Here is a 13,204-nt window from a genome sequence, read left to right as displayed (position 1 = left end):
AAATATTTCAGATGATACAAGAATATATATGTGGGGTAAAAAGCTGAAATTTGCATTCCGCCTTCTCTAGAAGTAACCATTGTGAATAGTTAACTCTGTATTCCAGCTATTTTGTATACTATAAATACACTGTGAACATTTGAGTGTATATAGACATGTATGTTACACACAGTTTTAGAGATGGAATATTGCTGTGTTGCCCATGCTAGTCTCAAACTCCTGGGCTCAAGTGACCTTCTCGCCTCAACCTCGCAAAGTTTTGGAATTACAGGCATAAGCCACCGCGCCTGGCCTGCATGAGTATATTTACTAATTGCTAAGTTACTCTGTTCAATACGTGTCTATTGAACTCCCCCATGTGCCAAGCATTGTTCTGAATACCTTATATGCACCAATTGACTTAATTTTTAGAGCAGCTCTATTATTGTGGCCCTTTTACAGTGAGGAAACTGAACCACAGAGAGGCTGGGGACGTCGTCTAACATCACACAGCCGGTGCTGTTGGAATTGAGGTTTGAACCCAGACAGCTGGCTTCAGATCTCTTATCTGTTATCATAGATGGCACACCCAAACCTTAGGGCCGCCTCCCAAGCCTTGCCTGAGCTCTTCCTGAGCTCTGCGAGAGCCATGTATGTGAGGTTTCTTTCCTCTTTAAGAACACAAGTCTTGGAATTGTCCCAGACCCTGGTAGGACCTCTTGAGGACCAAAAACAGGGATTCTTCAAGCCTGCTCCAAGGGCCAGATCTCTGATTTAGCTACTTGGAAGGTAGACGTGGAAGACAGTAATTTTACCAGAACAAAAAGTCAGGATGGCTGGGCTGACTCGGCCAGATGCAGTGGCTCATGCCTGTAATCCCAGTACTTTGAGAGGCCGAGGCAGGTGGATCACCTGAGGTCGTGAGTTCGACAGCAGCCTGACCAACAAGTTGAAACTCCGTCTCTACTAAAAATATAAAAATTACCTGGGCGTGGTGGCAGGTGCCTGTAATCCCAGGTACTTGGGAGGCTGAGGCAGGAGAATTGCTTGAACACGGTTGGTAGAGGTGGCAGTGAGCGAAGATTACGCCACTGCACTCCAGCTTGGGTGACAGAGTGAGACTCCGTCTCAAAAAAAAAAAAAAAAAAAAAGAAGAACAATGGCTAGGCTGACTCATAGGGAAGAGGCCCCACAGCAGCCGTAGGACCTTGGCCACTTGGATGGAAAAGAAGGAAGGAAGAGCTTCACCCATGGCGGTGACCTGGACTGCAGAAACCACACTAAACAGTCCACATCCTGGAGCCTGGCCACCCCATTTGCTTCTCTTCTCCTTGGGTAGAGGGCGTGGGGAGCTTTCTAGCCCGGAGGCTGAGCAGCGCAGCTTCTAACCAGGGTAGGCGTTTGTCTGTCCCTGGGAATACAGACAGCATTCTCATAAGCAGCCCAAATCCTCCTGAACAGCTTTTTGTAGGGCGGGGCGGGGCAGAGGGTCATTTTGACTCGTAGGTACCTTTTCCACTTTCACTGCTGATAACTGTGTTACAGATTAAAGTTTTGTTTTTGATACTGAAGAGGGCTTAAGAGAGTGAGCTATTATGGCATATCTAAGTCTGCTAAAATAGAACCACGGGGTAGTGTAGGAAAATCTCTTCTAAATTATGGATCATATATGGTGAACGTTAGAAGTCATGTGTACCTAAGTTGAAAAATCAAACCATGTCTTGTATTTGGGTGACCCCGGTAAGTCTGGATGTCACTGCGCCTTGTGTGAACACAGGATGCTGAGGTGTAGGGATCAACAGGCTTTTTCTGGACATCTTGCGCTTCTCTCTTGGAGTAAAGTGGGGCGACAGTAGGAGTGCTCAGCTGTTGGGCCCCTAAATTTGTCAGCTGTTTTTCCTGTGGGATTCCATTTAATGCAATCTTGGAGGTAAAATTATTTTATTGAAGATGAAGATAGAGGCTTAAAGAAGTTAAGAAAATTGTTCAAGGTCACGTCAATTTTTTATTTTTATTTTTATTTTTATTTTTTTGAGACTCAGTTTTGCTCTTGCCCAGGCTGGAGTGCCATGGCGTGATCTCAGTTCACCACAACCTCTACTTCCCAGGTTCAAGTGGTTCTCCTGCCTCAGTCTCCCGAGTAGCTGGGATGACAGGCATGCACCACCATGCCAGGCTGATTTTGTATTTTTAGTAGGGATGGAGTTTTTCCATGTTGGTTAGGCTGGTCTTGAACTCCCAACCTCGGTTGAACCACCCGACTCAGCCTCCCCAAGTGCTGGGATTACAGGTGTGAGCCACCATGCCTGGCCGAGGCCATGTAATTTCTTAAGTGGAAAGATGAAGTACTTGATGAACCCAGAAGTTTGACGTCAAGGCCCTTGATCTTTCCATAACACGTGGTTCCTTCCCTGGTTGGTGGGAGTGACTGAAGAACTCCAGGAAGCTGTGTTTTGTGGAAAGAGGACCTGAGGGGTGTATGGTCTTTCCAGGCTTGGAATCTGCCATGCTGGGCTTCTGAATTGTATAGCGTGGCCATATAGAGAGAAGCCCCTCATTTAAGACTTGTTTTTTGGGGGAAGTAATGGAAGGCTGCCCACATGAGACAGGCAGAGGCGACTTTCTCAGAACTGCTGTGGCAAGGGAGTTGGCACCATCACTTGCGTGTGGCACAGACTGATATGCAAGTGAATGGCGGATGAGGAGTGGGGAAGCTTCAGGATGGAAAAGAACGGCTCCCAGTGGAGGCTGTTGTGAGGGCTGGAGGCGGCTGTGCAGAAGCGGAGTGTCCTTGGTTGATTAGGGGTATATTTGGCTTTCTCTGAATGATCCTAACTGGAAACAGGGGCCAAAGTTAGGGTGGCTGTTAGTTTTGAGTCAAGTCCTGGCCACCTAGGACAGAGTCGTTTCTTAGTTTCTGGGTTGTGGATAGAGAGCAGTCTGGCTTCCTGTCTGAAGTGCTAGCCTGGCTGGCCTCCTGGCTGTTTACTGTAGATAGGGGATTGGTTTCCTGGGTGGGCAGCTACAGGTTGTGGTCTGAGTTCTGTCTTTCTACATATGATCAGGCATGATCTGTTTGTATATTCAGTCCCTCATTTTTCTTGTCAGTAAAAATATCAAAGGACAAATTGGATACATTGGGATGTCTGTGTCCCCTGGAGGAAGTTTTCACGTTCACATTTAATCAGAATGAATATAAACAATTGGGCCATTTATCTTGAAGGTCTAAAATAGGAAGTCTTCAACAATACTACCTCGGCGCCCTTGCCTGTCTGTCCATCGATAGGGAATGTGTTTTCATCCACCGCCGGCTCATCGTCCACCAGTTTGTGGTTGATCCACTTCTCTATACGTCTTGTCTTGTGTGCATCTCATTGTTTGCTAGTGTTAGCTTTCCCCTTCGTCAGTGTGGTTTATTTGTGTAGTATCTGTTGGTAGGAAGTTATTTGTGGAATTTGTGAATGGAAGGGACCTTGGAGGTCTGCTAGGTCAGCCCAGTGATTTTCAAGATAAATGGAAATACAGGGAAATGTTCCAGCTTTTTTGGTGACAAAACCAGGAATAGAAAGCAGTGTTCCTTGTACCACAATGTCATTGAAAGACAGCTCAATGTGCGCCTAAAATGCAGAGTAACTAACTTTCATTTATCTCTGCTTCTGACTCTTGTTATAAGACATTTTAAATTGACCTTAATGTGTTAGCAGAAATATGAAAAGTCCCAACTTGTTTACATATAAGGTACTTTGTCGCCTACTCATTTGGTTGTTTTTTTCAACAGGATTGAAAAGACATTGTTATAAACTGAATGTTTATGTCTCCCCCAGATTCTTGTACTGGAGCCCTAACTGCCAGTGTGATGGTATTAGGGGGTAGGACCTTTGGGAGGTGATTAGGGTTAGATGAGGTCATGAGCATGGGCCCTGGTCTGACAGGATTAGTGCCCTTAGAAGAAGAGAAACCAGGCCAGGTGTGGTGGCTCACACCTGTAATCCCAGCACTTTGGGAAGCTGAAGTGGGCAGATCATGAGGTCAGGAGATTGAGACCATCCTGAAACCGTGTTTCTACTAAAAATGCAAAAATTAGTTGGGTGTGGTGGCACGTGCCTGTAATCCCAGCTACTCGGGAGGCTGAGGCAGAGAGTTGCTTGAACCAGAGGGTCGGAGGTTGCAGTGAGCTGAGATTGTGCCACAGCACTCTAGCCTGGTGACAGAGCAAGACTTTGTCTCAAAAAAAAAAAAAAAAAAAAAAAATAGAGGAGAAAGCAGAGAGCTCCCACTGCGCTGGTGTGAGGAAACAAGAAGAAAGGTGGCTGTCTGCAAGCCAGGAAGAGGTCCCTGTCCTGGAACTGAGTTGGCCGACACTTTGATCTTGGACTTCCAGCCTCCAGAGCTGTGAGAAATAAACTAATGTTTAAACCACATAGCCTATGGTGTTTTTTATGGTATTTGCCTACGGTATTATGGCCATCTGATTTGACTGATACAGAGATGGTTCCAGAACACTGTATCCTGTATCTAAGTTGGTGATGCCATGAAAATAAACGTGGTAGTTCATTCCTTTATATAAAGATAGCGCCGTGAGCCCAGGGCCCTTGCTTGTGTCTTAGTTGTGTCGTTTTCTTATAATAGCTTCCTAATTTCTCTTCTCCCTCTCTAATTTATATTATATATCTGGATTAAATCATATAGGGTATGATTTTATACTTTATGTCTATACAAACTTGTAGTGATTTTATTTCATTTTATTTGATTTTTGAGACATGCCCTTGCTCTGTTGCTCAGGCTGGAATGCAGGCGTGCCCTGACAGCTCACTGTAACCCTAAATTCCTGGGCTCAAGTGATCCTCCCGCCTCAGCCTCCTGAGTAGCTGGGACTACAGGTGTGCTATCCTGCCTAGCTAATTTTTAAATTTTTTGTAAGGATAGAGTCTTGCCGTGTTGTCCAGAGTGGTTTCAAACTCCTGGCCTGAAGCAGTCCTCTCGCCTCAGCCTCTCAAAGCACCGGATTACAGGCTTGAGCTGCCACACCCGGCCAAGTGATTTTTCATTGTTAAGATCAAGGACAGGTTCCCTGGCTTGGCATTCAAGGCTCATGATCAGGTCGTGATATGCAAGTTTGGGTTTCAGTGTTTCCATTCCCGCCATGAGCCTTGCGCTCCAGCTTGTTTCCTAGGCCCTGTTCTGAAGCGCAGCCTGAGAGCTGCACTTAGAATTTGTAGCTTCTCATCTCTTCATCGTCTTCGCCTATGTTCTTATCTCCATCTGGGCCATCGTCTTCGCCTATGTTCTTATCTCCATCTGGGACATCGTCTCCACACTTCTGCCTCTTTATATCTTCTCCATCCTTCAAGACTTGAAATACTCGCTTCCTTTACATGATCCCCGCTGTGACATCCAAGCTAGAATTAATCCTTCTTCCTTTGAACTCTGATAGTGCTTAATGTTTTTCATCCTTTAATTATACAGCAGTCCTGTGTGTTAGATATTATTATTCTCCCAGTTTTTCATAGTTACTTTGAAAATATTTGCTATAGTCATATATTTTGAATACGTAATATGAGCGACATTCAAAAGGTCCTGGAGAGTGAAAGGCAGTCCTACTCCCATCACTGCTCTGTGACCACTCTTGCCAGTTTTTGTTTGTTTGTTTTTCCAAGGCAGAGTCTTGCTCTGTCACCAGGCTGGCGTGATCTCAGCTCTCTACAACCTCCGCCTCCCAGCTTCAAGCGATTCTCCTGCGTCAACCTCCTGAGTAGCTGGGACTACAGGTGTGCTCCACCACGCCCAGATAATGTTTGTATTTTGAGTAGAGACGGTGTTTCACCGTGTTGACCAGGATGGTCTGGATATCTTGGCCTAGTGATCCACCTGCCTCAGCCTCTCAAAGTGCTGGGATTACACGAGTGAGCCACTGTGCCCAGCCTATGTGTCTTGTTTTTAAAAACACAGAAGTTGGCATAAGATAAACACGGTTGTCCACCGGTAAGTATTTAGGTTGTTCCCAACCGTTTGGATTAATCAATGCTGAGTTGTACATAATTCTTGCATATTTGCGTGAATATGTTCATAGGATGCATTGCTAGAAATGGAATTGTGGGATCCAGTGTTCTGCGAATTTTAAATGTTGATGGGTGTTGCTGGATTCCCTTCTGTTAGGGCCATACCGTTGTCTCACTGTCAATGTGTAAGGGCGCCTATTTCTATTTCCTTGCCAACAGTTTCTTCTCAGCTGTTTTCTTTGACATCACACACACACAAATAGCCCCCTTGTTCCATAAAACATGGACATTTTACATTTCTACTTAAAGTGTGCGCACACTGATTGAAGCCCTGTGTTGCAGTGATGTGTGCTGCTAGGATTGTGGCTCTGTTTCGAATTTGCTAGCCAGGCTATAGCTTTCCAGGCAGGTATTTTTTGTTCATGTTGTTGCTGCCATTGGGCTGTGTGAATTTCCCTCCACTACCCAGCCAGATTTCCTTTCCAGTGGATGGGCTTAGTGTCTCATCCATCAGCCCTGTTTCCTGGTGACCTGGGCCGAGTGTCTCCTACAGCAGCCCTGTTTCCTGGTGACCTGGGCCGAGTGTCTCATCGGGTAGCCCTGTTTCCTAATGACCTGGACCGAGTGTCTCATCCGGCAGCCCTGTTTCCTGGTGATCTGGACCGAGTGTCTCATCCGACAGCCCGTTTCCTGGTGGTCTGTGCCGAGTGTCTCATCCGGCAGCTCTGTTTCCTGGTGATCTGGGCTGAATGCCTCCATGAGAAGTTACACCCATCTTCTCCAGTAGTGCATCTTTTCACAGCAAGCAAAACATTTTTACCGCGTTTCTAGTGGGACAGGCACTAGCTCTTTTCTGGGCATCAGGAGACCTGGCTTTGTTCTGGTTCAAGCCACAGCTGGTGAGTTACCAAAGACAAGTCGCATCTGGTCCCTGGTCCTTTGCTTTATAAGTGGAATCACAGTCCGAGTGGACATCACTGCCCTGGTCTCTATGCAGTGCTGAGTGTTGTGGGGATGATGGCTGAGTGTCAGGGTGCATTTCCACCACTAGGGGATTACAGTCCAGCAAAGACACAGGAGAAAAACTAACAGCCCCGGGCAGGTACACAGAACCAGAGGAGTTTGGAAGGGTGGTTCCAAGCTCCTTGGTGTGATTGATGTGATCACAATAAACATTTTATCTCTAAGTCTTGGGCCATTGGACCAAGAGAAGAGAGAGCTGGTGTTGAGTTGTAGTGAGAGGAGCGTGTTTCGTGTGCCTGCTGAGCCTGGCTTGGACTCAATTCCATTAAGTCCCATTCCATTTTACCTTCTGTTTCCACCTTTTTCATGCTCCTGCTTGTTTCTCCAGAAAAAATTGCAATAAATTCCTTTCAAAAACTTTACAAAAGCCATAGATGCTTATTGAAAATAGTTCAAATGATATGGAAGGCAGAAAGATAGTGTTTTTCTGTTGTGTGTTTGGATGAATGTGTCTTTGGGGTAGTCACTATTAACACTGGGTGTATTTCCTTCCAGATCTTTTCCAGTGTACCTACAAATATATATGTACACTTTGTAAAAAACAAAATAGTACCTGATAAACACTGAGTCCCCCTACTCCCACTGCGCAGTCTACATGGACATCCTTTCATGGTGATACGATGAGACCTGATCGACTCCTTTTGTTCGCTGGAGTGGCGGGTAATAATAGCTACAGATAACTCACCTTCAGTGGGCATTTACCATGTGACAGCGTCTGTGCTCCAGGCAGGCTACATGAAGTGGGTCTTAAGGCTTTTTACAACAATGCTATGGGTGAACACAGTAATTGTTAACATGTTGCAAATGATAGAATTGCAGTAGAGAGAAGCAAAGCTGCTTGCTCAAACTCATGACAGAATTCCCGAGAGAGAGAGAGAGAGAGAGAGAGAGAGAGAACACTTTTAAAACAATTGTTATAGTCAGATGATTTATGATCATTTGAAGAAATAGTGCATTCAGTGAATACATTTCAGGGTCTGGTAGAGTCTGGGAGCTGTTCCTGAAAATGCACTGGGCTAGAGATAAGGGAGAGGTCCATTGGCCCTGGGCCCCTAGTGCAAGGAGGGAGGTCCCGGGGAAAGGGGGCATGGAGAGGAGGTCTCTGAACAAACCTTGCAACATCCATTTCTGCTGAGTCTGGTCCGAGGTCTGGTTCTTGACATGTACACTTTTCAGAGATACTTGGTTTTGATTTTTATCATGGTTCACCTGAGCAGCAATGGTTTCAAACTGCCTGGAGATGTGGTCTGGCATGCCAGTGCTATGCCCATCCTTCCCGCTCATGCAGGAGGGGAGTCATCCTGGGACTAGAGGGCTTCGCCTGTAATCAGCTATCTCATAATAAGTGGATTTGATGCTGGTTTCGCTAAGTCAGGAAACTTCTCATTTGGAAGGAAAACTGATATTTGTTTTTGGGTTTTGCTGAGGAGCCACAGGGTTTAGAGCAGGGACTGGAAGTTTGTTGACACACACGTGAGCGCACTCAAACAACTTCCATGAAACGTGGAAATAAACACAGTGTTTCAGAGAGGTCCCTGGCTTTGGGATATAAATATTTCTGTAACAGAATGGCACTGGATGTCTGCTGTATTTTTTTCTCTGCTATTTTGGCAAGATTTATTTGGGTGTGTGTCTCCTGTACAGCAGGTATGACATCAGTTTTTGCCACCAAGTATTTACAGCCCTTGGTGCCTCCTATGTGGGTCACTTTTATGCTGTGGTTTCTTTGGGGAAATTGTAGGTCTCCTACCCAAAGCACATTGCCCTTTTCAAGGTGCTCCTGGTTTCTGAACACCTGTGGCAGTGCCTTCCATGTGGGTGAAGCCAGCCGAGAAAGTACCCCTCCCCAGGGGGTGGGGACTGGTGATTGCCTGAGTGAGGAAGCCAGGTATGAGCCCTGGACTAAAACTTGTGACCGACTGCTTTTCCTTCCCCTCCTCTCCCTCCTATTTTTCCACCACCTCAACTTTTTAAAAATTTCTTATTAAAAATTAAGCAATTATTTCTGTTTCCTTTATTCTCTATTCCTTGCTAATCGTATGCAGAGTGAGCCTGGGACAGTGGAAAGGAAAGTTGTACTTAGCTTCAGATGATCCTACCAGTCCCGCATTGAGGGGCTTCCGCCAGGCGGCATTGTCATGTGGCGTTGTGGGGGTTCTCCTTTCAGTCCTCAGCGTTAACCAGCAGAGGCAGGTGGTACTTATTCCTGGTTAATGTTGAGAAAATTGAGCTCAAAGTGGCTAAGGGAACTTCCCAAAGTCACATAAGAAGTAGCAGAGTAGAACCAAACACAGATTATCTCTGAATCAGGCAGGTTGTTAGATTCCAAAATGGGCTCTTAGTTTTTGGAGGTCAAATAGCTGAACAAACACAGATATTTCTTTTTTCTTCTTCCTTTTTTTTTTTTTTTTTTTTTTGAGCTAGGGTTTTGTTATGCTGCCCAGGCTGGTCAAGGCTCAAGCTGTCCTCCTGCCTTAGCGTTCTAAGTGCTGGGCTTACAGGTTTGTGTCACCACACCCAATCGAACAGACATTTCTTTAAAGAAGACAAACAAATGGCCAAAAAATATGTGAAAAAAATGCTCAGCATCACTTATAATCAGAGAAATGCAAATCAAAACCGCAGTGAGGTATCATCTCACCTGTTAGGATGAGTATTATCAAAAAGACAAAAAGCAACAAGTGCTGGAGAGGATATGGAGACAAAGGAGCTCTTACACACTGTAGGGGGGTATACACTAGAGCAGCTGGCTGGGCGTGGGGCACACGCTGACATCCCAGCACTTTGGGAGGCCGAGGCGGGCAGATCACCTGATATCAGGAGTTGGAAACCAGCCTGACCAACATGGTGAAACCCCGTCTCTACTAAAAACACAAAAATTAGCTGGGAGCGGTGGATCATACCTGTAATCCCAGCACTGTTGGGCGGCTGAGGTGGGCGGGTCACTTGAGCCCAGGAGTTCAAGACCAGCCTGGCCAACGTGGTGAAACCCCATCTCTACTAAAAAATACAAAAATTCGCCAGGTGTAGTGGCGGGTGCCTGTAATCCCAGCTACTCAGGAGGCTGAGGCATGAGAACCACTGGAACCCGGGAGGCGGCTGCTACAGCAAGCAAGCCGAGATTGCACCACTGTATTCCAGCCTGGGCCACAGTGAGACTCTGTCTCGAAGAGAAAAAAGAAAAAGAGTAAGAGTAAGTTAGGGCACCCACTATGGCAAACAGTATGGAGGTTCCTCAGAAAACTGCAAATGAAATTACAGTGTGATCCAGCAGTCCCACTACAGTGTAGATACCCAAAGAAAAGGAAATCAGTGTCAGAGGGGCATCCGCACCTCTATGTTTCCTCCAGCACTGTTCACCATAGCCAAGATATGGAATCAGCCTCGGTGTCCAACAGCAGATGATGGATAGAGAAAATGTGGTGTTTATACACAATGGAGTACTATTCAGCCATAACACAGGATGAAGTCCTGTTATTCTCAGCAACATGGATGGAACTGGAAGATATTATGAAATAAGCCAGGGACAGGAAGTTACACAGCACATGTTCTCTTATGTGGAAGGCAAAAAAGAGTGGATCTCATTGAAGTTGAAAGTAGACAGAGGATCCTAGAGGGTGAGAAGGGTGGGGGAAGAGGGAGATAGAAATTTGTTAAAGGATACAAAATTATAGCTGGATAGGAATAAGTTCTAGTGTTCTATAACATAGGATGACTATAGTCAACAAGAACATGTAGTTTCAGGCTGGGCGCGGTGGCTCATGCCTGTAATCCTAGCACTTTGGGAGGCTGAGGTGGGTGGATCACCTGAGGTCAGGAGTTTGAGACCAGTCTGGCCAACGTGGTGAAACCCCGTCTCTACTAAAAATACAAAAATTAGCCGGCATAGTGGTGGGTGCCTGTAATCCCAGCTACCAGGGAGGCCGAGGCAGGAGAATAGCTTGAACCTGGGAAGGAGATTGCAGTGAGCTGAGATCACACCACTGCCCTCTAGCCTGGGCAACAGAGCAAGACTTTGTCTCAAAAAAAAAAAAAAAAGAATATATAGTTCCAGATAATTGGAGGAAGGGTATTGAAAGTTACCAACACAAAGAAATGATAAATGTTTGAGATGGTGGATATGCTAATTATGCTGATCACATACATAACATGTATTATAACATCACTCTGTGTACTCCATACATATGTACAGTACACAATTATGTGTCAATTAAAAAAAAGCTGAACTTAGATTGGAATGGCTATGAAGTAGCTAGCTTTTTCATATTTTTGATATAGACCCTAGGCATTTATTTTAAGTAAACTACCCTTGGCTTCAGGAAATGTTTAGTATTTGAGTTTTAACCTTGCATTTTATAATATAGAGAAGTAAAACTGTAGGTTTACTTTCGATACGGTCATAGGGGTTTGCAGTGATGACTTTTTTATGTAATAAGGGGGAAATATACCTTAATTAATAGGCATACATGCTCATTTTTCTTACTCTTACACATTTTTAGTTGTTGTCCAGGCATTGTGATACTTATGTAAACAGTATGCAATATCTTAGGTAGGAATCAGAATTTTAAGGTAAGAATACTTAGAGTTATATATTTTCAAACTTTCAAACTGGACATTTTACATGTCCATTATATAACAGTAATTAAATTTGAAAAAGACAATACCTGTCTTTAATATGGGTGATGCTCTAGGATTTTTTTTTTTTTTTTTTTTTTTTGGAGACAGCGTCTGACTTTCTCCCAGGCTGGAGTGTAGTGGTCCGATCATGGCTCACTGCAGCCTCAGCCTCATAGGCTCGAGAGATCCTTCCACGTAGCTGGGACCACAGGTGTACAACACCATGCCCAGCTAATGTTTAAAATTTTTGCAGAGACAGGGCCTCCCTCTGTTTCTCAGGCTGGTCTGGAATTCATGGGTTCAAGTGATTCTTCTGCTTCATCCTCCCAAAGTGCTGTGATTACAGGCATGTGCCACTGCCTGGCCCCATATAAGTGGGATGATGACTTGAGCCTAGGAGTTCCAGACCAGCCTGGGTAACATGGCTCAAGACCCTGTCTCTACAAAAACTAAAAAAATGAACTGGTTACGGTGGCACCTGCCTGTGGTGCCAGCTACTCCAGGAGACTGAGGCAGGAGGATAACTTGAGCCCAGGAGTCGAGGCTGCAGTGAGCTCTGATCTTGTCATTGCATTCCAGCCTGGGTGACAGAGTGAGACCTTGTCTCTTAAAAAAAGTTACTGACTACCTGATTATTCATACGAAAAAAACCCTGAACTCTGCTCTAAACCTCATACCTCGTACAAAAATTAACTCAAAATAGATCATGGATTAAAACGTGAAATACAAAATAAAGATGAAAGGAGGAGCTAGAGACTGGGAGAAACTATTTGCAAACCACATGTCTGATAAAGGACTCATATCTATAATATATAAAGAACTATCAAAATTCAGCAGTGAAACCAAATCATCTAGTTTGAAAATGAATAGGAGACCTGAAGAGACATTTCAGATAACATATAAGCACATGAAAAGATGTGCAACATCATGAGCCATCAGAAAAATGCACACTAAAGCCACGTCACTATACACCTATCAGAATGTCTAAAATAAAAAGTCGTAACAAGACCAATGCTGATGAGGATGCAGGGAAACCGGATCACTCACACTTGGCTGGTGGGAATGGAAGATGGTAGGGCCATTCTGGAAAACAGCTTGACAGTTTCTTAAAAAGCTAAATGTGCAATTGCCGTAGGAGGCAGCATTCACATTCATGGGCTGTTATCCCAGAGAAATGAGGACTTATGTTCACACAAAAGCCTATATGTATCTGTTCATCGCAGCATTATTTATAAAGGCTAGGAACTGGAAACAGCCCAGAGACTGCTCAGCAGGTGAATGGTTAAACAAACTGGTGCACCCAGGCCCCAGATACCACTCTGCAGTAGTTAATGACATCCTTGTTCATCAGTCTTTCAAACTAGAAACCACCATCATGCTTAATCCCCTTTTTTCCATCCTGGGTCTGAATGGACTTCATTTTGCATTTCTTTCCAATGCATTTTCCCTCTGTCCTTTCTGGTTGCACCTCATGCCTCATTTGAACGGTTGTAAGAGCCACCGAATTGTTTCTCTGTCTCATCATGGAATCCTTTCTACACTTCATGCCCCACATTGCCATTGGAAAAATCTTTCCAAAACATGAA

The 13,204-nt window shown here is 44.8% G+C and overlaps 1 protein-coding gene across 1 annotated transcript in view; it reads left to right on the top strand.

Moving 5' to 3' along the window:
• The first annotated feature begins 7,736 nt into the window (after window positions 1-7,736).
• LOC144329446 (SH3 domain and tetratricopeptide repeat-containing protein 1-like) overlaps window positions 7,737-13,204 on the top strand; it is a 39,506-nt gene continuing 34,038 nt past the window's right edge. Inside the window, 2 exon segments of the mRNA XM_077966393.1 lie at window positions 7,737-7,741; window positions 8,776-8,889. Coding sequence (XP_077822519.1) covers window positions 7,737-7,741; window positions 8,776-8,889 — 119 coding nt within the window.

The sequence above is a fragment of the Macaca mulatta genome, chromosome 15 (assembly GCF_049350105.2).
Source record: "Macaca mulatta isolate MMU2019108-1 chromosome 15, T2T-MMU8v2.0, whole genome shotgun sequence".
NCBI lineage: Eukaryota > Metazoa > Chordata > Mammalia > Primates > Cercopithecidae > Macaca > Macaca mulatta.
Note: the sequence above shows the minus strand (reverse complement) of the source record. Positions and strands in the feature narration are given on the sequence as shown.